This window comes from Ips typographus, linkage group LG2, assembly GCF_016097725.1.
Source record: "Ips typographus isolate SLU linkage group LG2, UJ_Ityp_2.0, whole genome shotgun sequence".
Lineage (NCBI taxonomy): Eukaryota > Metazoa > Arthropoda > Insecta > Coleoptera > Curculionidae > Ips > Ips typographus.
Window position 1 is genome coordinate 23587145 of NC_138423.1, and position 21728 is coordinate 23608872.

General features: G+C 36.9%; 2 protein-coding genes and 1 long non-coding RNA gene across 27 annotated transcripts in view; 1 reads left to right on the top strand and 2 right to left on the bottom strand.

Moving 5' to 3' along the window:
* On the bottom strand, positions 1-905 carry LOC145724427 (uncharacterized). The gene is made up of 2 exons (XR_014176989.1): positions 763-905; positions 1-709 (listed from the first exon to the last, which is right to left on the bottom strand). It is a non-coding gene; the product is annotated as an uncharacterized LOC145724427 (long non-coding RNA).
* Positions 596-19495, top strand: l(1)G0196 (inositol hexakisphosphate and diphosphoinositol-pentakisphosphate kinase). Of its 25 annotated transcripts, none has more exons than XM_081972547.1 (23): positions 607-744; positions 1442-1582; positions 1931-2128; positions 2233-2464; positions 2507-2679; positions 2732-3032; positions 3635-4097; positions 4183-4277; positions 4331-4471; positions 5219-5453; positions 5506-5714; positions 5807-6033; positions 7619-7867; positions 7924-8169; positions 8227-8456; positions 10797-10972; positions 11125-11166; positions 12068-13021; positions 15460-15696; positions 15818-15938; positions 16775-16926; positions 16985-17880; positions 19125-19495. In XM_081972547.1, the coding sequence occupies exons 2-23, from the start codon at positions 1457-1459 to the stop codon at positions 19296-19298; spliced, it is 5877 nt and encodes a 1958-aa protein (XP_081828673.1). In that variant the 5' UTR covers positions 607-744; positions 1442-1456; the 3' UTR covers positions 19299-19495. The 25 variants fall into 25 exon arrangements, with proteins under 25 accessions (XP_081828692.1, XP_081828691.1, XP_081828673.1 ...); XM_081972561.1 differs by lacking the exon at positions 1442-1582 and adding an exon at positions 794-903 and having other exon boundaries at positions 619-735; XM_081972546.1 differs by having other exon boundaries at positions 620-744; positions 1324-1582.
* The window catches only part of Gp210 (nucleoporin 210), a 17098-nt gene continuing 14860 nt past the window's right edge, over positions 19491-21728 (bottom strand). The window contains exons 18-20 of the mRNA XM_081972571.1: positions 20183-20350; positions 19964-20105; positions 19491-19910 (exon numbers count right to left, since the gene is read on the bottom strand). Coding sequence (XP_081828697.1) covers positions 19630-19910; positions 19964-20105; positions 20183-20350 — 591 coding nt within the window. The 3' untranslated portion in view covers positions 19491-19629. The remainder of the gene's footprint in view (positions 19911-19963; positions 20106-20182; positions 20351-21728) is intronic.

Sequence of the window (21728 nt, forward strand, 5' to 3'; positions counted from 1 at the left end):
ATATTATACACATTTTAAAAATTTTTCATGTAAAATACATGATTTTATACATGTAATTAATAATTAATGTATTATATTATTTTATACATACATTTACCCATCTGTTACTTATAAATTTATAAAAAAATAAAATTACAAATTACAATAATCGGTTTTAAAGTTAAACATACTGCAAAAATGCGGAACGCATTATAATTATCAGCTGACTTTAACAGACAGACTGTCAAATATGCACTTTCGATCAGCTGAACTCTGTCACTTTACTGACGTATCTCTATTGACAGGTCTTTAGTTGTCTTCTTTTAGCTCGTTGCTATAACTAGTTAGACAAAGAAAGCACGTTATCCCGGTTATCCCCAGTTGAAAGTTGAATGGAACAAAATCAATTCTCTATTTTTAAGGTGTCCCTGTCTGCTTTTCCAACAATTTCCACCTTGAACTTGAGATAAATACAAATATAATTTATGCAGATTTCCTCGCATCGCTTGTGAACTTTGTTTTTTGAGTGTTGTGTATTTTTTTTCCTTGGGTAGGTACCTAAAAAATCAATACCAATTGACCTGCCTAATACAAGTAATACCTTTGTGTTTCAGAGGAAAAACCTCGGCCAGCTGAGCCCTAAACATCCTCCTAGTTGGCCCACTAGCATGTCCCGAAAGTGTCATGTCGTACACCGAATTGGAACACGGCTATCAGGGTCTGCGTAATGCTGCATATAGACCAACTCAGTTCTATGTAGGGGCAGTAAGTCAAAGCCTTTACCTTTAAAATCGTCTATGATCCTTGCTTAAAGTTATCATGTACACTGACGGTTCGAGCGCTGAGGGCACTACTAAGCCTGTCCCTTCAGTTGTTATTCAAGATGTTGACAATCCTTCTATTGCACCTTCTTATTGGCATATGGTATATTTTTGGTTTTCCACTTTTATGTAGATTTTTAATGTGTGCCTTTCATCTTGTTGAAGTGGCTAACTCAAATAGGTTGAGTGAAGGTTTTGGTACTCATATTGCATGCCAAGTATTAACTAGCCTGTTAGTTGTTTTTTTTTAAGTGCACTTTACTAATAATATTAATAAATTTATCAAACACTGGCAAGCCATCAAACAAGTAATAAATCAAAAACCTTATCACCAGACACTAATTTCTCTACTGCACAAGTATGCCTAAGTAATTTGTTGCCAGTTTCATCAGTAGTTTGTTTAAATCTTGTGATTATTGTTTTCACAGTATAATCCAATTTAAATATTTGCCTAAATGTTTATCTCTTCATTATCAAAGTCGGCGTCGCAGCTTGTGTTTTTGATGCTGTAATAAAATTACAGAATCAGGAGGATGAGTTTGTAGTTGTGCAGCAGTGAACTGGAGTGAAAGTGACAATAATTGTCTAATGGACACTGTCTTTTGACACTGAACATTTAAAAAACTCTTTATTTCTCTAAGAAAAAAAGCAACTAAATGGATTGGACACATTTCAAAGACTGGTGGAGATTAAAGAAATGGCGGAAGTACAGGAGAGCTAGTGATGTTGATGCTGAGTCTTCAGACTCTCTATGTTACTGTGATGAATGTTTCAATGATTATGTAAATATTTCTTCTTTAGCTGTTTGTAATTTTTATACCACAAGTTTTGTTTGTATTAAGTCAATAAACCATTAAGCATAATAATCCTATTTCAACAACTGGGTATTTGATAATTGATGTTTAATTAATGCGCCAAGGATTTTCTGATAAGCCCATCTCATAATTTGTTGCTCATTTGTATCCAATTACAAATTCATAATGTTCTACATTGGTCACAGTCCAATAACATTTGACACTCTGGTAATACAACCTGATGCAGTCTTTAAATATAGTCTAACCAAAAAAATCATATTAACCTTAACCTGCACCTGCAAAGATTAGGTTTCTAATTATTAAAATTTTTGATAGGGCGATTTGGAATTATGCGACCCCAACAGCCCTACCCTAGACTCCCAAGATATGGATGATGGGGGCAAAGTGGTTATTGTTGGGGTCTGCGCCATGGAAAAGAAGACGCAGAGCAAACCTATGAAAGAAATCTTGACCAGGTTACAAGAATTTGAATATATCAAGGTGATTGTGTTTCAAGAAGATGTGATACTTCATGTAAGTCTATAATTTTGTTTTTTTAAAGTGAGTTTATTCTAGAAGTATTTAAATTAATATGCAGTGGCTTAAGCTACTTAAATCACCTGATTACCTTTTTTCAGAAACCTGTTGAAGAATGGCCCGTATGCGATTGTCTCATTTCATTCCATTCCAAGGGATTTCCATTGGACAAAGCCATACAATACGCACAGCTGCACAATCCTTACGTTATCAACAATCTGCATATGCAATACGACATCCAGGATCGCAGGAAAGTGTATTCGACTTTGCAGGCTGAAGGCATCGAAATCCCTCGGTATGCAGTTTTGGACAGAGACAGTCCAAATCCCAAAGGTAGATCAATAAATTGAGTCAAGCGTTACCCATTTTGAGGAGGTTATTTTGGGGTTTCAGACCATGAATTGGTGGAGTCTGAAGACCATGTGGAAGTCAATGGAGTCGTGTTTAACAAACCGTTTGTAGAGAAGCCGGTATCGGCGGAGGATCACAATATTTACATTTACTATCCCACATCTGCTGGTGGTGGAAGTCAAAGGCTCTTCCGAAAGGTATTCAACTGTTTTTCATAATGGTTTATTATTATAACAGCAAAAAACTTAGATTGGAAGCCGCAGTAGCGTATACTCGCCGGAATCTAGAGTGCGCAAGACTGGAAGTTTTATTTATGAGGATTTTATGCCAACGGATGGGACTGACGTTAAGGTATACACGGTGGGGCCGGACTATGCCCACGCAGAAGCGCGAAAATCTCCCGCTTTGGATGGGAAAGTGGAGAGGGACAGGGAGGGCAAAGAAATTCGTTATCCGGTGATTTTGAGTAACGCGGAAAAGCTAATTTCTCGAAAGGTGTGTCTGGCATTCAAGCAGGCCGTGTGCGGTTTTGATTTGTTACGGGCAAACGGTAAGTTTTGGGTGCAAGTCGTTCTTAAAATATGATTGCAGCCTTTAGTTTTTGTTAGTTTTTTTCTGAGTGAACGTGTAGATCCAATATTATCTGTTACATAATTTGAAACAACCAAAATATGATCATACAGGGTGTCTAGAGACAGTTCAAGTGGAAGAAAAACTTGTGCAAATAAAGAAAAGTTTGCAGTCACTTTACCAATGAATATTTTTAAATTTTTTCTTAATCTCCGCACATTTTTGGGCGTTTCTTAATTAACGTCATGTACCCGAAGAAATATCGATTTTTTCTATGACAATGTTCAATCTTAATTAAGCCATATCAGCAGCTTTTTGTATGTCTCTCACATGCCATTGCATTTATCACCATTATGTGTTCAGAACGTGTACAGAATCTGAGTACTTTTCAGGACAAGCCTCATGTTTAATAAGACCTTACAGGATGCTCAGAGACAGTAAGTAAAACTTGAAATTGTTTTCACAAGTTGTTCTTTTACTTCATCTGTCTGTAGACACTCTCTGTCGTTCAAAAAATCTGAAAGAATATTTTAACAACAACAACACTGGAAAACAAATAAAAAATATATTCAAATTTGTCAGGTAAATCGTTCGTGTGCGACGTAAACGGATTTAGCTTTGTCAAAAACTCGAATAAATACTATGACGACTCAGCCAAAATTCTGGGCAACATGATTTTAAGAGAACTAGCGCCCACACTGCACATTCCCTGGTCGGTGCCGTTCCAGCTGGACGACCCTCCGATCGTCCCCACCACTTTCGGGAAAATGATGGAATTGAGGTGCGTCACTGCTGTGATTCGACACGGTGATCGTACACCGAAACAAAAAATGAAAGTTGAGGTGCGCCACCCGAAGTTTTTTGAAATTTTTGACAAGTACGACGGGTTCAAGCACGGTCACGTGAAGCTAAAACGGCCGAAACAACTGCAAGAGATATTAGATATCGCTCGTTCTTTGTTGACTGATATTCAGCAACACGAAGCCGAACCCGAAATCGAGGAGAAACAGGGCAAACTGGAACAGTTGAAAGCTGTCCTAGAAATGTAAGTGTCCATTTTGTTTTTTATTCTTGAAACTCGTACAGCAAAATCAACAAATATTTTGAACGACCTTGTAAAATAAGTTGAGGCTTATTAGGTATGGTCACTTCAGTGGAATCAATCGAAAGGTACAAATGAAATATCAGCCGAAAGGAAGACCGCGAGGTTCCAGTTCTGACGATGGTTTGTACGTAAAATCCTTATAAACACCTCGCTCATTTGAACGGTTGTTTTAGTAGATAAACCGGCCGAACCATCGTTGGTGCTCATCCTAAAATGGGGCGGTGAATTAACACCGGCCGGACGAATCCAAGCGGAAGAATTGGGCCGTATCTTCCGGTGCATGTATCCGGGAGGACAAGGTAGACACTTTGCCGGTTGGTATTACGCTTTTTTTATCTTTATTTTTCTTTTAAACTCATCAAAACGGCCAGCCTCAACGAACATCAATTGCGGCTGACCGTTTCAAGCCCTTATTTTAAGTTGTCCGTCATACTTTTTATGAGTTGCAGTAGTCAGTCTTTGTGACTTTCTGTTTTTGTTTTCAATCGTTTTATTGTGGCCTTGATATTCAACTGGCATTTACGCACTTTTTAGGGTAATAAGTAATTTAATTTATATTGTTTGTTGGTAAGTAACTGGTTTTAGCTAGCATCAGCTTCTCATAAAAAGTCATTACAGGTAAGTAATCCACTTTTCAATCCATATTCATAGCTCTATGGTTTGTGTTTGACTATTTTCATAATTGTTAACACTCAATTTTCGTGTGTTTACTTGCTTAATAAAAAATATGTTTTTTAATTTATATCAAGCTCCAGTTGAGTTAATAGGTAAAAGTGTGCCACATTTTAAATCCGTACACGTTTTTTTTTTATATTTTACACTGATAGATAAATGGTGATTTAGAATAGTGCTCAAGACTCTTTCATTAAAGTTGGCACGTTCAATTCTGAATTACCTGGAAGAGTTCAAATAAAACAAACAGTTTTAAGTGAAATAATAATTGTTAATTAACTCATCAGATGTTAATAGATAAATTCAGACAACCTCTTACACACACATACTTACTCTTGTGTGTTACATTTTTTTCACATAAATCAAACTTGAGCTTCTTTTCGTCTTAGGCGAGTACGCTGGGGCTCAAGGTCTAGGGCTGCTTCGTTTGCATTCCACCTTCAGGCACGACCTTAAAATCTACGCCTCGGACGAGGGCAGGGTCCAAATGACGGCCGCAGCTTTCGCAAAAGGTTTATTAGCGCTCGAAGGCGAGCTAACCCCCATTTTGGTGCAGATGGTGAAAAGCGCCAACACCAACGGATTGTTGGACAACGACTGTGATAGTAGCAAATTTCAAAATATGTACGTTCTGGGACTTCTTGGTGGCCTCAAACTTGACGTCCCGGTGTTTTAGGTGCAAAGCCAGACTGCACGAACTAATGCAAATCGACCGGGATTTCAGTCCAGCCGATCGCGAAAAAATCAATCCCTGCAACTCTGCGAGCATTAACGAGGCTTTAGATTTCGTCAAAAACCCGTACATGTGCTGCAAGCACGTGCACGAGCTTATCAAGTCATTGATGGAGATTGTTCACGTTAAAAAAGAAGATGGTAAGATTAAAGGTTCGTTTTTTATGGTAACCACTAACTCTATGACTAGTTAACGACTGTAGTTGTTTACGGAACAGACCTTAAGTTGTAAAAAATTGTTTTAGAAGCGATACTCTACCACGGCGAGACGTGGGACCTAATGTACAGGAGGTGGAGCAAAATCGAAAAGGATTTCTACACTAAAAGCAAAACGTTTGATATTAGCAAAATTCCCGATATTTATGATTGCATCAAGTACGATCTACAGCATAATCAACATACGATTCAGTTTGAGCAAGCTGAGGAACTGTATATTAATGCTAAGTACCTGGCTGATATTGTCATTCCACAGGTAAGTCCGTAATATTATTTACAACTGTTTATTAACCGATTACTGTGTAAAGTACTTATTGATCTTAGAATATAAATCGTCAATTAGGCAGCTCCAGTTATAAGAAAATTGTAAAAGTGTCTCTAAAAGTTCATTACTTTTATATTAACACTTCATTCAATAAGTCCCGGGACCAACTAAGAAAAATAATTATTTTTCATGAAATTCATCTTTATTCATCAATATAGTTCCCTTCTGTGAGTGATACAATCATTCCAACGATTTTCCAACTTTTCTATACCATGTTTATAGAACGATTTTTCCTTGGCCTCAAAATACGCTTCAGTTTCAGCGATGACTTCCTCATTTGATTGATATTTCTTTCCCTGGAGCATTTTTTTGAGGTCTGAAAACAGCCAGTAGTCGCTGGGGGCCAGGTCTGGACTATACGGTGGGTGGGAAAGCGATTCGAAACCCAATTCGTTGAATTTGACCTTCGTTTTTATGGACTTGTGACACGGTGCATTGTCTTGATGAAAGAGAATCTTTTTCTTCTTCATATGGGGCCGTTTTAGTGCGATTTCATCCTTCAATCGGTCCAATAATGCACAATAATAGTCGCTGTTGATTGTTTTTCCCTTTTCCAAATAGTCAATGAACAATATACCGTGTGTATCCCAGAATACAGAGGCCATAACCTTGCCAGCCGATTGTTGCGTTTTGGTCGCTTTGGACGGCTTTCGCCGGGTCCAGTCCACTCAGATGACTGCCGTTTTGATTCAGGTATGTAGTGGTGGATCCAGGTCACATATCGATGCAAAAAATCCTTTTTATTACGGTTAAACAGCTCCAAACAGCGCTCTGAATCATCAATTCGTTGTTGTTTTTGGTCAATAGTGAGCACTCGCGGCACCCATTTCGAAAGCAGCTTTCGCATACCCAAATGTTCATGCAAAATTGTTAACACACTACCTTCTGATATCTTTGAGGCCTCAGCCATCTCACTCACTTTCAGTTTACGATCAGACAATATCATTTTGTGGATTTTTTTTATGTTTTCTGGAACAACAGCCGAATTTGGGCGTCCAGACCGTTCAGCGTCATTTGTGTCTGTACGACCGCGTTTAAAATCAGCAAACCACCTACAAATCGTTGTTTTCGATGGAGAAGAGTCCCCGTAACATTTTTCCAGCCATTGTTCTGTTTGGACGGTGTTTGTTCCCATCAGGAAACAGTGTTTAATCAGCACACGAAAATCACTTTTTTCCATGTTTTAAAAAAAACTCAAAAGTTGTTCACTTTAAAAAATTCTCACAAACAAAATATTGGAGGGAATGAGCTCAGGATTTGACAGCTGTCGTTTGAAAGATGGTACTTCAAGGGAAAAATATAAAAATGCGATTTGTAGTGCCACCTGTGGGTTAGTCCCGGGACTTATTGAAATTGAATGATGTGTTATGATTAAAATTGTTCCTTACATCAAAGACGCCTTGCAATGGAAGATTTTAGGTAGTTTAGCTTGTTGCTTTCTCTATAATGTTGAAGCTTGAACTATTTAATAAAGTCAATATTATTTTTGTAGGTAATGTTTATGTGATAATTTTAGGAATATGGATTAACAGCTCAAGAAAAACTAGCTATAGGTCAGGGTATATGCACCCCACTACTAAAGAAAATTAAAGCGGATCTTCAGCGCAATATTGAAGAAAGCGAAGAGTCGGTAAACCGACTCAACCCACGATATTCTCATGGAGTCAGCAGCCCCGGTAGACATGTCCGAACTAGACTGTACTTTACCAGTGAGAGCCATATACACTCTTTAATTACAGTTCTTAGGCATGGAGGGCTACTGGATGTGCGTTTGCTGTTTTTTGTGTTCTTTAATAAAAACTAACAATTTTTGATTTTTAGGTGGGTAAAGACGAACAATGGCGGCGCGCCATGGAATACGTCTCAATGGTTTCCGAACTAAACTACATGTCCCAGATAGTGATAATGCTATACGAAGACCCCACCAAAGACCCCTGCAGCGACGAACGCTTCCACATCGAATTACACTTTAGTCCGGGAGTCAATTGTTGCGTGCAAAAAAATTTACCGCCCGGACCTGGATTTCGGCCACATTCCCGGAACGAATCGGCCGCCAGCAAAAATTCGGTTAGTTTTTATGTTAGTCTAGTAGGCATGGATAATATGTGTACCCGTGTGCTTTAGAGTGCCAACACTTCGACTACTCCCACTCCGGAAGATAATAAGCCTATCGTAGAAGAGGGGAAAATTTCAGTGATTGAAGAGGAGAAGATTTTAGTAGGAACTCCCAGTATTTCTGAGGCGAGTCGAAGCGGTCCGGTTTCACCCGACGATTTACCTGACAATGGATCTGAATTTGTTTACTCCTCTAAAGTGACGAAGTTTATGCGAACTAGTGCACCGATTCCAATTGGGTGTGTTTTTTTTTATGTTATTCATAGGGTAACAATCACAAGTAAAATTTAATGAATATAAATTAACTATTGAAGTTTGGAGGTTAATCTGACAGATTCAATAAAAATTTTGCGAATAAATGGTAAGTATCATCTGTTCAGTGACTTGTTGCATCACAATCACCAGACAAAAACGTATGTCGGTGCTTAAATGTGATATGGATTGATTGTTAAAATAATTATAGTTTTATCTTATACAGGGTGGTCCAGTTTTAAGTGTCAATAATTCACCATTTGATAGCCAAACAAAAAATAAGTTGACTTGCATTGTGTCATTTTTAAGGAAGATACAGTCCTCCAAATTTCAATTTAAAAAATCGTTTTATAGTTTAAAACTGAACATCCAAGACTTGTGAAAGTCCAAATTTGTACTGAATAGTCTAAAAACTTTTTTACTACTAGGAATGGTCTTATGATTCGCTTTCTCAGACTGCCATCCTGGTTGAGTGTCTGAAACTGGCATTCAAGAAGTGAAAAAAGACCGGAAATTAAGACAAAGATTGTATTGTGCATGAAACTCATTTTTTACTACTAAAAATAACATAAAAGTTGACTTTTAATGCTAGAACGGACTTTACTAGGACTAAAGAGAGTCCAAAAGTATATTTTCAAGACTTTAATTGGTGTACAACTGAATTTTCTGGACTGGACAACAAGTCTAGAAGTAAATTAAATTTTCGGACTATTTTATTTCTAAAAATTAGTTCTCAAGACGTATTATTGTAGCATTTGGTACCAACATTTTTTACTTTTATTACTGAAGAAACTTGACTTTTGGAAATAGTCTTAAACTTGATTTTTCAGTTTTAAAAAGCACTAAAAACAGTCTGATTTTTTTAGAGATGCTACAATTTATTGCACCTGAGTGTAGAAGTCAATTTAATAGTGAAGAAGCTTGAAATAACATTTTCAAGATTATGGTCAGTGGACAAACTGGCTTTTAGGCCTGATAAGTCAAAAACTTTGTAAAGATGAAACTCGATTTGAGGCACTAAAAACAGTCTAGTTTATTAAGAAATACCCGAATTTTTAGCACTGAGGTCTCTAGAAGTCAACTTAATAGTGACAAAGCTTGGAATGCCATTTTAAGTCTATGAAGAATGTAAAAATTGTTTTTTAAGTTTGCTGTGTCAATAACTTGGTGAAGGATAGTCTTGAAACTCGATTTTCCAAGCTGAAAGCAGTTTTGAAGCACTAAAATTAGTCCAGAATTCGAAGAAAATGAAAAGCAAAGTAAAAAGCACGAAAAGTTTGTTTTCAAAACAATTTTCATGAATCTAATGTCAATGCATCAAGACTAAAATATTGAAATTTGTCTTCAAATTATGAAAACTATAACACTCTTCATTAGTTCAGTCACATTTTGGGGTTCAAGTCAATTTTTAAGGTTTAAATGTATGAATTTGTAGTAACAAATTCTTGAAAAAGTAGTTTTTATGTCTACAAGTCAATTTTCAGTATTAAAGTCTCTCGATTTGCATGACAAGTCAATTTTCAAAACTAAAGTCTTTCAGTTTGTCTGGAAACTATGAAAACTGGCTACAATAATATTTTTTAAACTTCTTAAGTGAATTTTCCGTTTCCAAGACAATTTTTAAGTTGGGTTGGGTTAGTTTTGGGTCTTTGACCGTAATAACGTGTAATAAAGTGCTTGTTCCAAATTTGATCAATATTGCTCCAACGGTCTGACAGTTATGACAAAAAAAACGAGTTTTTTAAACAGAAATTAAAAGGACTGTATTTTCCTTAGGAAGCACTTTTCAGGAAAATGACATAATAAATGTCAACTTATTTTTTAATTGGCTATGGATTGGTGAATTATTGACATTTAAAACTGGACCACCCTGTATAAAGTAAGGGCTTCAATAAATTATATAGTAAATGACCAACCAATTTAAGTTTATATTGAACAATTCTTAGAAGGTTTAGAACACTTGTAGAGGACTCTGGCACTTTTTAGAAAGTAATCAATATCCTTTAGAGGTCTCTGACACTTTCAAAATGGTTTCTAGAGGGCTCTGGCAATTTAAAACAGTTATGGAAAGGTTTAAGTACCACTTCCATGAATTTCTCAAGCTAACCTCAAGACTTTGATAGTTAATTGTTAATACTTATGGAATTAGTTTATGACTATTTACAATACATGTGTAGTGGCATACGCCAGAAAACACAAAGTAATTTGTTGTATAAAATCTATGAAAAAAGTCTCAAAAAACGATCAATGTATCACATCACAACCGATATGTTGAGAAACCACTTATTTCGAAAATAATAATTTTTAATTTGTGTAATTATTATTAGGAGTGCCCATACCGTATGCGGTCATGAAGCTCTACAATTAGCAAAATGCCTGACTGAAGAACTGGCTAACCAAGCAACTCAAGCCAGTGGAAGGTCGCTGGGCAATCGAGTGGACAGTCCGGAACTGGAACCAAGAGCCAGGAGCTACGATCAGAAAAGCCCCCAGAAAAATAAAGGTAGTTTTTATGCTTACGTATTGGCTGCTATTTGACATGAGGAGGGAATATATCACTGCCTGGTTGGTCTTTGGTAGAGTTTAGCTAAAATATGTTCCCGCCTTTTTAAATCTTTTAAGTAGAAGTAACGTTAATTTTTTCATTGTGTGCAGCCGAGAATTTTCATCAAAGTTTGGACGCAGTTAACAGTACAGGTACGCGCGTTATCTCGATGTTGTTTTGTTGTGGATTGCCTGGATTTAACCAATTTTGGGCGTGGGTGTTAATTGATTGTTTTTTTTTTTGAAAGTGTAGATTGAGTCACTGAATTTGCTTATTTTCCAGTAAGTCGATCATAATATGTTTCAGGAGCAATACCTACGAGACACACAATTTATAAATTTGTATTATTATTATGAGTTCAACAACTTGGTTTTGTTTATAATAATTGACACAGCCACACACGATCATTATATTTTACACAGTCATTGTAGTGCTCTAGTCTTTGGAAATTCCGTAAACTTTGTGGAATTTGGGCGCTTCGCTTAGCATGAGCAAAGTCAAGTTGTCGAACTCATCTTTCGTCTGTCTGGCAAACCCGTGCGACTGGTGTAATTTCGATAACGGGGGTGTGTATCAGCTCCGCCACCTTAGAATGGGTCTGATACATGTCCCTAAGGCTGCGTTGCCGCTTCCGTTCCATTCCTTTTTTGAATGTTCTATTCGCTTATTGTTGTTGTTGAGGGACAATATCACTACAATTACAGCATTCTTACTTTACCTGAATAGGTCTAAAACTAATATATTTTTCAAAATATATTTTCAAATATTTATGCCAAATTGTAGTTGATTTTGTCTATGGTATTTGCATGATTGGGTTTTGGCAGGTTTTTTTTCAAGGTTGTACACGGCTTAATAGCGTAAAAGGGTATTTAATCACTTTTGAGATTTGTTACGCAAAAGCCTTTTACAATTTCTCATAGCATTTTGGGCTGGTGATGGAAACACATTTACTTACTATTTATTATTTCTCTTTTCCTTCCCCCTTGCTTGTCTTTTCCCTTGCGCTATGATCACTTGCATTCACTTTATTAATTATTGGACTGACGCTACTAGACGACTCTGAGATGTCCGTAACCCCCACTAACGGCCCTGTCAGTCCCCCTATTGATATACCCCATCCCGGCGCTGCCAATCCATTAGATCGAGTTTTACGCAATATTAAGCGATACAATTTTGTGTCGTTGAGCGACAAAAATTTAAGTCCCATATCGGGTTCTTTGGATTTCGAGTCACCCTGCGACTCCCCATTAACTTTCGCGAAAACGTCTGACTCGGATTGTGCCGCCTGTGATTTGCCTTTGACCGAGATTAACTTAGCGTTGTTCACGGCTTCGGAATTGCACTCTTGTAAAACGAGCAGCACTAACGAACTGCCTTTGAGCGATATTAAGTTATACAGGGACAGACTGTCCCGACAAACCACCGTGGACAGTCAAATCGACGACATTTCTATGGAAGTTAATTGGGAGACTGATCTGCAGGAGATGGACAAGGGCGAAAAGAAAACGATTATTCATCACCGGTCATTTTCCGATCCTAATATTTTGGAAGGTAGCTCGGGTAAGGAATTCCTGCTACAAAAGTATAACGAGAGTTTAAAACGGGAACGAAGCCCCGATACTCTTTCTCCCAACGAACCGGTGCGCTTCCCCAAAGCGTTTTACACGAGGGGGCGGCGCGACGGCGGCGACTTTCCATGCGCAATGTGCGTGCGTCGCTTTCCGTCCAATCTCCTTGCCTTTTTCTCCTCTCGTCGCTCTCTGTCGCACCCCGCCAATCCTTGTGTGTCCTATTCAGAATGCGGACAGGCCGCCGTCAAACGCCACCGACACAGTATTGCCGGACAGATGAGCTACTTTAAAGTGATGGGACTCAGCTACGGAATGCCTGGATACAAAAAACTGATCGCCAGCAGCGCCAATAGGTTATTTTCCACCGCTGTGATTTCCGGTAGTTCCAGCGCACCCAATTTACGCGATATGATTACCAGTACCGCCACCGCTTCCGGTAAGTAAACATCTTTTTTGTTAATTGTGTTTATTGTCCTGATGGATTTTTGATTCACAAAAACTGATCAAATAATGTAATGCATCACCGCCCTCTGTACAAGAAAGCCAAGAAGGTGCATGCCAAAAATTCCAATATGGCCGAAATAGTGGTTGACAGTTTGCATTTGTTTGTATTGTGGAAATTGAGTTTTTTGATGATTATTTCCTTCCTATCAATTTTGACCAATCGCTATCAAGAATTAGTATAACAAATGTAAATTTTAAGTGGAAAAAATCACTTAACAACTGTCAACTTAGCTGTCAGCAGTTTTTCCGGAAAAAAAAATCGAAAAAATTTCACACTCCTCACAGCAACATAAAGAATAGTGTTACCCTTTCTAGCTTGAAAGTTATTCTTCTTATTGTTATAATTAAAATAAAATGTTTATTTAACTCAGGAAATAATCTTACCAAATATCCCTCGTGCATCTAATATTTCCTGTGGAAAAATTGGAATACCCGTTTCTAAGTAATTTGTTTTAACAAATAGCATGAGCGAGAGTGGTTTTAAAAAAACCCTCGTTTAAAGAACTCTTAGAAACTCGGTTTTTCCGAATTTTTCCGGAAAAATTAAATGCACTAGGGATATTACCCCAGATTAAATTAATTTTTAAGGTTTAAAGTCAAGACTTGGGATTACTTACCAAAGTAATTTTTGTTTGCTATTATATATTGTTGTTTATATGTTTATTGTTCTAGTGAAAGTGTAGTTTGTGTTCATTTTATTGTGTTATCACTATTGTTATTGTTCCTTCATTGTTCTATAATTTGTTGTTGGTTTTTTAACTTAAATTCTATTGCCTCTACAATATGCCGTCCACTTGTTGTTTGCCAAATTGTAAAAGCAATTTGGTGAAAGGCCCAAAAGTGTCAGTATTTTACTTTCCAAAAGACCCTGCTCAAACCCAACAGTGGTTGAAAGCTTTGAACTGGAATGATTTTACTCCAACACAATACTCAGTGGTAAGTACAATATGCTTTCTCATTCAGTAAACTTATTGCTTCTTACATACATAGGTATGTGAGTTACATTTTGAGGCCGCCTGCATTTTGAGAGCAACAAAGGTTTACTTTGAAGAAACAGGACAGCTTTTAGAAGTTCCATTGGCACATTTACATTTTAAAAGAAAGGTCTTGGTAATAATATAAAACCCATTGACCAGTTTTGCTTACCTAGCTTCAAGGATTTCCAAATTTTCTTTGATTGAGCAGTTTTCACATTAGTTTGTTGTACTTTCCAGGACAAAGGGTTCTAACCAAACTTGCTTTGGCTGGTCTTTATTGGGTATAAAAAGCCATATCTATACATATCTGGATCAGGAATGAAGCGTTCTTTGATTTTTCACTCACAACTTCTAATCAACTACACGAAAAAAAAAAAACATATTTTCTACTGCATCTGCATAGGTTTGTGTACAAAACGAAAACCGCTAACGCCGCCATTAAAAGTGACATTCTAGGCTTTCTTGTACAGAGGGCGGTGAATGCATTCAAATCAAGCCTGTAGAGCTCGAATCAGCTAAGAAAAGGCCACAGGCGTCATCAAACGATGATGTCACGATCTCTGTACGTCTCGCTTTAAATATTGCTGCTCTCGTTACTTTCCAAGTTGTTGCAGCCAGTCAGTGGCGTGCTATTATTTTATCAGTAAAATGAAACATTTTCGTCGTTTTTAATAAAGAAAATAAAAGACAACAAGTTTTTTAAAGGAATGGAAACTCCTTCTGCTTCTTTCTTCATAAATTGTAAGACGTTACTGACGATTTCACGGCCTTGGCTGTATATGATAACACCTTTCTTTCCAACCTTTTTGAAAGACATTTTGACAAAATAACGTTTTTTATTCATAACACTATGTGAACTTCAACTGCGACCATCAACAATACAACCAAAACACCAGACTAAAACGGAACCTAACCTAACCCCCTAAGTCTCCCTGTCCGCCACTACATTTTTTTAAACTTGGCAACACCGTTTAGAGTGCCGGCTAGTAAAAGCATATAAAAAGGTCCAAATGTCCCTGGCCGCTGCCGCATCTGTTTTAATTGTGTCCAAGTAAAAACCGTACTACGTTGCCAAGTGGCTTTTTGACCGCTTAACAATATATTTTCGGGAATATTTTAATAGGACGCCTCTGATTATATCTAATGCGACGGCAACTGTAGAAGGAGAAAGAAATAGTTTTAAAAACTGCGTCATTGATGATGCGGTGGCCTTTTCTCATCTGATTCGAGCTCTACTTTGAAACTAATAATATTCTGTGGAACACACTAAAAGTTGGCGTTCTACTATAACATATCGGCGGATATTAAAAAACATGCACATTTTATGAAAAATCAGTATCGTTTTGTAATCAACTAATCTTTTGTTAATAATTCGTTGAAATGCATCTGAAAGCTTTAGAAGGGTTTGGAGGCGTACCACCAATCAGGCCTCTAGAAACGCTTCACAATGCATTGTCATTGAAGCAAATCGACAATTTCCTGCAAGCCATGACGACGGCGCAGCTCTACCGTACACCTTCATCCACGCCCCCCAAGTACCCGTCAACGCCGTTACCTACACCTACCGGAGTGTGTGATTGCAACTTGCAGGGGAAAAACTCGGAAAATTTAAAGTTACAGTCTCCCAATAGTAAGTTTGTGTAATAAACTTAGATTTAACTAATATAAAGTTATCTAATGGTCAAAGAGTTTAAACTTCAGATTGAAAATTTGTTCAAAATGTAAGTTGAAAAATTTGTAACTTGATTTAGGTGCAGGTTGGAGTGGACCGCCCAGTTTAATGTCCAGCAGCGGGCCGTCATCGCCTGGACTGTCCGACACCAATTCAAAGGAGAGCAGCGAAATGTCGTCCAGTATAGTTAGCGCTGACGGGTATTTAAAAAATGGCCATTAACGCACTTTACGTCACATGTTACTGTACTGGTTCTTTTGGGCTTGACAGGTGTCGTGATGCAATTTTTAAAGAATATCGGTTTTCGCTTAAGGCGTAGCAAAAATTAATAGTTTTATTTACTGGATATTTTTTAGTTAGTATTAAAAGTGGCTATAATGACTATTTGGTGCCTGTTTTGTTTTCTTGTTTTATTAGTTAAAGCCTTAAATTGCTCATTGAGTTGCAAGTTCGCATTTCTGCTTGAGAACTCGTAAGGATTTTCTTTAAGAAGGTAAATCTAGGTTTTGCTTATTTGTTGCTTCTCAAATGTGTTTTATCATTTTCTAATCAAGCATCATGTTTTTGTACCATTGAGGGTAAATATGAAACTTTTGTAGTAAAATCATTGTTATCTCTAAATCAGTACAAACATTACATGACATGTGTTAATATTTGGTTGAATGTTGTGAGTTGATTAACACCTAAACGTAAACGCTTTTCGATTAACTAACAACCTTTTTTCTTCATCTTAGATTTATCTAGCAAAAAATTCATTTACAACTGGTTTTCTAATATGTTAATAGATCAGTATTTAAGAGTTACATCCACGCACAATAGTTTTCATTAGGTCCACAAAAATTTTACTAGTCTAGAACTATCATCTTATAAAACAAATTTGACGTAAAAAAAAGCTCAGATAAACTCACAAAGCAAAACATTGTGGTTGAACAGTATTGTTTTTTTGGTTAATTGGAGTGCTGTTTTCTTGCTTGCTTTCCACCAAATTAACCTACTTTTTATATCACTACAAAAAAGAAAAAACATTTTTTTTTAGTATGAATATCGACGATTTCCCCTTGATATTCCCCACTACTCCAGGGCTGGATCGCGATTTAGGCCGGATCGGTATTACGTTAGGAGGACTGGACAAGGAGATATCCGGCTCTCTCGAGTTTTGTGATTATTATGCCAACCTACAACGACCCGGTATAATTTTATTTGATTTATTTAAATAGTTAATAATGCTACTTTTAAAAACAATCAGCAGTTAGCGGCGATCTGACCCCAATTTCCTGCGGATCAGAGATAGAATTCAATACCAACGATGCTACAGCAGGTTCGTCATCAACCGCGGACTTCGACTTTACTCTAACCGAAGATATCGACCGCGACGACACGGAAACGTTGGACAATAACCAAACGTTAACCAGCGCAACGTCCCGTTGCTTAATTGACAATTGCAACGCTCTTCGCTCAGCCAACATCAACCCCAAATCAATTTCCCCCTTCACCGCAAACATTAACCTATACAGCAACGACCTGGAAAAATTGCAAAGCGGCAAAGTAAAGCCAGTGTCGAACATCAAAAGGGCGCAGTCTCTCTACGCCAAAAAGTCCGAAGCTGGCAATGAAACTATCGATATCAGACACTTAGTAAAGGACTTTAGCAAGTTTGACAAAGACGCTTCCACGTCAAACTCCAACAACATGACCAACGTCGGTTGCTTAAAATGGAGCACCAGCAAAGAAAAATTCTTCGACATAACCAGAGACTGCAAAACCGATAATATCGAACTTGGAAAAAACCTCAATACGGGGGTGGTAAAGAAAGTGGACAAGCTCAATCCAGGATCAATTTTAGTTAAAGAAAGTTTTATTGACCCACCGAAAATTTCGCGAGTGTCAAGGAGTTTCCATGGTAACTCGAGTTCAGGCAGCCACCTGGACATATCAAATGTATGGCGAAGGGCGAGCGATGTCCCATTAAGCAGTAAAAGTGTCAATGAGGTTTTGGGAGCGGAAAATGGTGCAACGTCAAAGCCAAATGACGGAGTAACGCGTCGCAGACCGCAGTTTGTTAGTCAACTATCCAATCCATACGAAGAGAGATCTATAGGGTTGGATAATTTACCGAGAAAAACTTCGTTGGCAGCCGATTTTGTAAGTATCTTTTTAAGATTGTATTGTTATTTGATTTTTCAGGGTTAAGTATAGGAAGCTCTGAATAAACAAAGTTGTACATAATTAGGTCTGTTCGCAGAGAAAAATCCTCAACTCGTAAATGTCAGGAATTGTTAATAGTCACATGAGCCTTCAACCAATGAAATCTTATATTTATTTCATTAACCATTTAGAAGTTTAATTCAGTGGCAAATTGACTATTCATGCAAATATCCTTATTGGTTTAAAAAATATCTACAACTGAATTTTTAAATAAAAATCTTCATTGATAATTGACAATCACGTGACCAAAATTAAATCCAATTACAAGCCTAGAAAAGTAATACCAGTAATACTATAATATTTTTGTGCTAATTTGCCTTGGACAATTAGCATAATAATTATTACAGTGCATTTTTTTTAACGCGCAACATAGGATTTCACGTGTTAAATTTTTAAGCCCATGTTAGACCATGTTATTTTGGAACTACAAGTATAAAACTTGACGGGTGGCTGTTTCGTACCCTGAAGCTTAAGTAAGTTTACCAATTCGGCCTAAAAAGTGTTAAAAAGCTTGCAAAAAATCATCTTTTTTCGAAAAGGTTTTATCGTTTCATACTCCCTGTATGCATTGTTGTTTTTGATACTGGCACGGCAGGTAGCAGGTAAAATTTGTCGTAGAAAGTAAAACAGGGTGATCATTAACTTTATATCAAGAAAGTTAAGAACAAAAGAAGTATTTTTATAAGTGAATTGTTCAAAGTGACCTCCGTTTAAAGCCAAACAGTATTCCAAACAATCATAAAATGCCCTTTACCTGCTACCTGCCCTGCCAGTATAAAAACAACAAGGAACAACAATGCATACAGGGAGTATGGAACGATAAAATCTTTTCGAAAAAAAATGATTTTTTTCCAGTTTTCAATCACTTTTTAGACCAAATTGGTAGACTTACTTAAGCTTCAGGGTACTAAAGACACAGCAGTCAAGTTATAGACTTGCAGTTCCAAAATAAAATGGTTTAACATGGGCTTAAAAATTTAACACGTAAAATCCTGTTGCGCGTTAAAAAAAACGCACTGTATATCGTTGATTTGTAAATGTGACCAGTTAATGTTTTTCCATTAAATCTAATATTATTATCTTTTTTTAGTATCAACTTTTGGTATAGTCAAATATGGATTAACAACTTTGTCCGTTTTTCGAACTAAGTGGCAATATTATAATTATTATGAATTTGGTAGGTGGTGAAAAATCCTCGTTTTACGACCATCAAAGTGGATGAAGCAGAGCATGCAGCTTCGGTTGGCTTACCTCTAACAAAACCACCCGCGTTAGATTCTCGACAAGGATCAGTGGAAGAGGGACATCCAGCTCGTAGAAAATATTCAGATAACAACGCCTCAGATCATGATTAACTTAGTGTGAAATTGTTATACAAATAATTGTCTTTTACAGTGTTAAATGTCCAAGTATTACGTTTATATTAAGGTCCACGATGTAAAAATTTGTTGGTGAACTAGTTCCTTCATTGTTTTGTAGACTAAGCTTAAATATAGTATTAAAATCCGGATAACTTAAATGTTAGATGATAATATTAAAAAGGTGAATTTTATTTAATGGTTTTTTTACTGGCCAAAAATAGATGCTACAAAAAATTTATTCTTACAAAAAAATTGGCTCCCTGAGAAAACAATGAAAAAACAACCTTACAATTTTAACACACAAACTTGGGACAGTCTTCACTCATCACAAAAATTTTCGATTTCGCCGCACTTCAGGACTGTTCGTGTAAAAAGTGCTCGCGTCCCCATACACGGGCTCCCTTGACCCGTGCCGCTGACAGGAACAATTGAACCGGCAAGTGTGAGTCGGGCTTTGGCCTGACGTATTCGGCGATGACCTTACGATGGGGTTGTAACAGCTACTTTGATTTAAAGAGCGATTGGCTGCGCAGGTTGGGCTTGGCCCAGCTCGTCCTGACGGATTAACGTTTACGTTTACAACGGGTTGCATGTAAGTTGAGTAAACTAAAACAATTTAAAATTAATAAATTAATGTGGAGGTCAACTTCCGGTCTTACAGTAGAAAGTAGCCAGGAATATAATAATCATCGCTGTAACCATGAGCAAGGCATATTTATAATTTTGTACAAAGTTCATTATCGGGGAACGACTAATGCCGCATTGGCCACCTTTGTAGTCTCCTGTAACTTTTACCATAACCTGCAACACAATTTAGCCGCGTTGTTACAAGTGCAACCATATTGTTAAATTATAAAGAAAAATCTAGCGGAACTCACCCTGATGTTTTGCTTAGTTACGAGAGACACTACATTAATTCCCATTGCATCCTCCATATTGGCCAACCTCCAGTGATAGTCGATTAGACGCACTTGGAACTTTTTATAGAAAGGATCAATGGATTTCAAAGGATCCACAAATAAAATAGTACTATCGGCCGGAGTTACCTAAACAAAAAACACCAAAGAAAATAGTAACCCCAACAAAATAAAAATAGAATTTTCAAACAAAAAAACTTTATAGAATTGAGTCTTTTATAGTTACGTCAGTTATGTCGTTTTTTCACACAACCCTCAAGTCGGTTTTTAAAGACAGCTTAAGCTGAGTTGAGATTTGAATGTGACTGTCTTAAAAATATCCATTCTTTTTAAGATTTGTTTTTTCTTTTTTTCTGTGTGCGTAAATTAAAAAATTATAAGGGATGCTAGGGGGATTCAGGTAAAAAAAAAAGGTAGAGGATTGTCAATTGTTGACTTGAGATTGATGTCATTACTTTAGAATACGATTTAGTCGCGAATTTTGAGCTGAAAACCGAAGAAAAACGCGGAAACGATAATACGGTTGACGAGTTATCGCGTGGTGAATTTGGTTTTTCTTCCCTGCTTGTTTTTTTTGGACAATACTTTGGCTGTGCCCTAATCCTAAACCAGTGCTGGCGTCAAATGAGAAGTTTTGGACGATCGGTTTGAGGTGAACAGGATAGGCCGAGATCTGAAGTACTACACACTGGTACACGACGATACCGACAGTGGGGCCAAAGAAAGCAGATGAGGAGAGGTCCGTCATTGTGACTGACACATAGGAGGGACACTCTTTCAATTTAAACAGTGAACCTGAGCCTAAATTAACAATTTCAGAGACTGTAAGTAGTAGATAAGTTGTTTAATCTATTTAGGGATTGTTGGTCAGGATGTAAATTTAATTACAGTAGTCATTATTGATTTCCAAACAGTCGCCTGTGTTAGAAATTAGATAGTAAATTAAGTTAGATTCGCGGTAGGAAATTATAGTTAGGTTTAGTTATTTCCCCTTGGAAAAATAACTTGGCATCCCTTTGGGTTATAAAGATCAGTTTTTTGTAAATTCTTTTTGATTTTTATTTTTCTTCAATTTAACTTAAATCAAAGAATGGATAAAAATCAAGAAAATCACTCTCGAGAAAGTTTAGATGATATAATTATGCGAATAGATAAAAGTCCAACGGTTCAGGAACGGAGACCTTCGACCTAGTCCCGAGAGTGATTCGCTTAACAAGATTAGGTGCAAAATGTCACAGTCTAAACAACTAATCTCCAAGCTATTGAATATTTAATTTCTTTAGCTTATAATACAGGGTGGTCCAGTTTTAAATGTCAATAATTCAGCATATTCGAAAGCCAATCAAAAATTTCATTTTCCTGAAAGTTTTCTAAGGAAGATACAGTCCTTCAACGTTCAGTTAATGACGTTTGTAGATACATAGAAAGATGGTATTTTCTACTTTTTATAAAATAGAATATTTTTCAAAAATTATCTTTTACTTTCCTTGTTTATTTTGAAAAACAA